At 44.2% G+C, this 3,063-nt stretch overlaps 1 protein-coding gene across 1 annotated transcript in view; it reads right to left on the minus strand.

The window, feature by feature from the left end:
• Window positions 1-2,518, minus strand: part of LOC104466090 (pre-B-cell leukemia transcription factor 3-like) — an 8,836-nt gene extending 6,318 nt beyond the window's left edge. The window contains exon 1 of the mRNA XM_010079418.1: window positions 2,452-2,518. Within this exon, the coding sequence (XP_010077720.1) occupies window positions 2,452-2,500 (49 nt within the window). The 5' untranslated portion in view covers window positions 2,501-2,518. The remainder of the gene's footprint in view (window positions 1-2,451) is intronic.
• Window positions 2,519-3,063: the final 545 nt, after the last annotated feature.

Consider the following 3,063-nt stretch of genomic DNA (forward strand, 5'->3'; position numbering starts at 1 on the left):
CCTCGTGTAGTACCAAGCGGACTTTTCACGCGCACGAGTCACCCCATTTTTCGGTTAAAAGTCCTCTGTGGTGACACCAACCTCCCGAGCATCCCACTACAGAGCAGGACACCGCTGCTGGCTCAGCTGGTCCCAAAGCAGCGTCGCAGGAGAGCGCTTTCTCCAAACCCAAGCCAGTCTCGCGCATTCGGAGAGAGAAAGAACGCGAATGGAAACCGAAGACAAAAGCCAGCGGGGCTCCGAGCGCTGAGGAACGAGCCGCAGCTCCGTAAGAATGTCAACAAACTGGGCAACAAAGAGAGAGCGTGTTCTTCGGCCGCTTGCCGAGTTTTATAACCGAATGAAACGGCACCCGTTGAATTAATGCAGCGCATCGAAGGGAGGACAGCGGGCTGCAGCTAGCGGCGACGAGAAAACAATAAAAAAATCGTACTCCATGTCACGATGCTGCGACAAACCTCCCACAGGGCAGAAATTCAGAAGCAGAGTCCCACAAAAGTGGGTAGAAATCCAATTTCACTGCCCCGAGGGACCTGGAGCCCATCACAGAGCGTGGTGTGATCAGCAGAGAAAAAAAACTCGGAAAATTTAATATTTAGCACCAAAAGCAGTCATCGTTAACACCAGAGATGTTTAATCCCGATTTTAAGATTGAATTATGCCGTGTTTGGATTTGTAAAGCTTGAATCACGTCTCAAGAGGAACTCAGCAAAACCCCTGTTTGCTGCACAGATTAAAAACGCTCCAAATGCTTCTCTAAGTTCCCAAAAAAAAACAAAACAAAAAAAAAAGGCTTTAGTGGATTTTGATGCCTCTTCAAATAGTTACAGATGCTCCAGGCATGTATTTAAGACTTGAAAAATAAAATACCTGTTTCCCCCCCCCACCAAAAAAATAAAATTAAAAAAAATAAAAATAAAATGGGCGGCAGGGGTGGGACCCAGGGCTTGAACAAAATATTAAATGCAGCCAGAACTCTTTAAATTATAAAGAGTCATTTGTAATTTCTTTGTAATTAGTAAATATGATCAGGGGGAGAATTTTTCAGCACCTTTCAGCTGGCTGCCCATGGCAAAGGCGAACGGCTTCCCCGCAGCTATTGTGAACGATACGAGCGCTCCAACAAAGAGCGAAAGAAAGATGAAGCGGGGGGGAGGAGGAACATATTTGAAACTGATTTCAGAGCTAGAAAAGAAGCTTGTGTGCCTGGGTCACAAAGAAAAGCCCCAAAACCTGGTGCTACAGTATGTCCAGGCTTTTGTTTGCTTGAAGCCATAACATCTGCTCCCCATAATTTAAATAAAGAATAGACAGACCATCAGACAGTCAAAAAAAAAAAAAAACCAAAAAAAAAAATCTCCGAGACCAAAACAAATCCAGCATGACCACGATATCGGGCTCTGCTCCTCAGGTTCTGTTCCTCCAAGTGTCTTTAGCTCCGAGAAGTCACAATTTTTCAATCGATAAAACACAGAAGGCGGCAGTTTTCATTGAAAATTAAAAAAAAAAAAACAAAACAAAACAAACCAGATGAAAGACCCTCTTTCAGGACAGCGATCCTCAGCCGGCTCGCACACACACACGTTCCACCGCGACGTCGCTGTCACGAGAACGCAATTTCTGCGACCAAACTCTCCAGAAATGAGCGCGTCACGTCGGCCTCGAAGCCGCCTTGGGGGGCCGAGAACACCGAGCGGACGGAACTCCCTCGTTCGGAAACACAACGAGGAGCGCGGCAAGGTTCAGTAGTTTGGAAAAAAATAATTTTTTTTTTTTTTTTCCTAAAAGGTTTAGGATATTAAACGGTAATAAGTTAAAAAACCAACCCACCATTTTAGTTCAAAAAAGTAGTTATTTTCTAAAAAAAAAAAACAAAAAACAAATTCCCCGCCGTTTATAGAAATTAAGATATTCAAACAAAATTGCTCAAGTGTTTGCGCATGAGCACATTCCGGGCGATTCTAAATCGAACTCCATGCTTCTGCTCCTCAAAGGAAGCTGCACGATCCCCAGCTCCCGATCCTGCTGCTCCTGGGTTTCCCAATATCCCCAAACGTTCTCCCTTATTGTCTCTTTTTTTCCCTAATACTGTTATTTGTCAACTTTGAGCTCTTTACCGCCACAATTTCGGTACCAGTTCCTTAAAGGACATAAAAACATCGCAAAATGATTCAGGATTCTCTAGGAAACATCCAAAAAAAACCCTGAAGATTCTTCACATACACACAACCAAAACCTTTCTTCACTGTTTCCTCCAAACCTGCACACAGCCAAAAAACACCTCAAAACTATTTCCAGCTTACCAAAGATAAAAAAAATAAAAATCCTGAAGTTGTAGAATCTATCGGGGAAAATTTAGGTCACACGAAACGAGAGCGGAGCTGATGATTGAATGTGGGATTTGGGTTTTTTTTGGAAAGCCGAGGCCAAAAAAAAGAGAGACCAACGCACCTGTTTTTTCCTTGATCTCGCAGAGCACGCTGAAAAGAGCAGGCTTCATCCTGTGGCAGTTCAAGGCGTGTTTTCTGAAACGGAAGAAAGAAAGAAAAAGGAGTGAACGCCAAGAGGAAAGGCGGCGAAAGGTGCCAAGGCTCGCGGAGAACTGGATCGTGCTTCAGCAGCAGCAGGTTAGTGCGTAAAAATACGAAAGAAATGTCCAAATACGAAAGAAATGTCCAAATTCTGGGGATTTAAGTTCCATACTCGGTCATTGCGAGGAGTAAACCGTCGTAAAAACATCCAAGTCTTAAAATTCAAGATTCTGCGGCGCTTACGGGAACTCTAAGCGCCTTCGATTCTACCAAAAGTGTCTTTTACGTACGGGGAGAAAAAGTTCCTTCCTGAGAAGCTTTTCTATAAAACCTGGTAATGGAATCCACCCCCAAAAAAAAAAAAAAAGTGTTTTTAGAGCGTAGAGATCCCGAACAGCAGGAACAACCGAGGACATGAGCACCACTCGCTGCCTCGAGGCGCTTACCCAACGAGCGGCCACCTCAGCCCGCGAAAATCCGATTTTATCAACATTTTCCTACAAGTTTTACCCCATTTTTGGAGCTCTTCCAG

The sequence above is a fragment of the Pterocles gutturalis genome, unplaced genomic scaffold, assembly GCF_000699245.1.
Source record: "Pterocles gutturalis isolate BGI_N339 unplaced genomic scaffold, ASM69924v1 scaffold9891, whole genome shotgun sequence".
Taxonomy (NCBI): Eukaryota; Metazoa; Chordata; class Aves; order Pterocliformes; family Pteroclidae; genus Pterocles; species Pterocles gutturalis.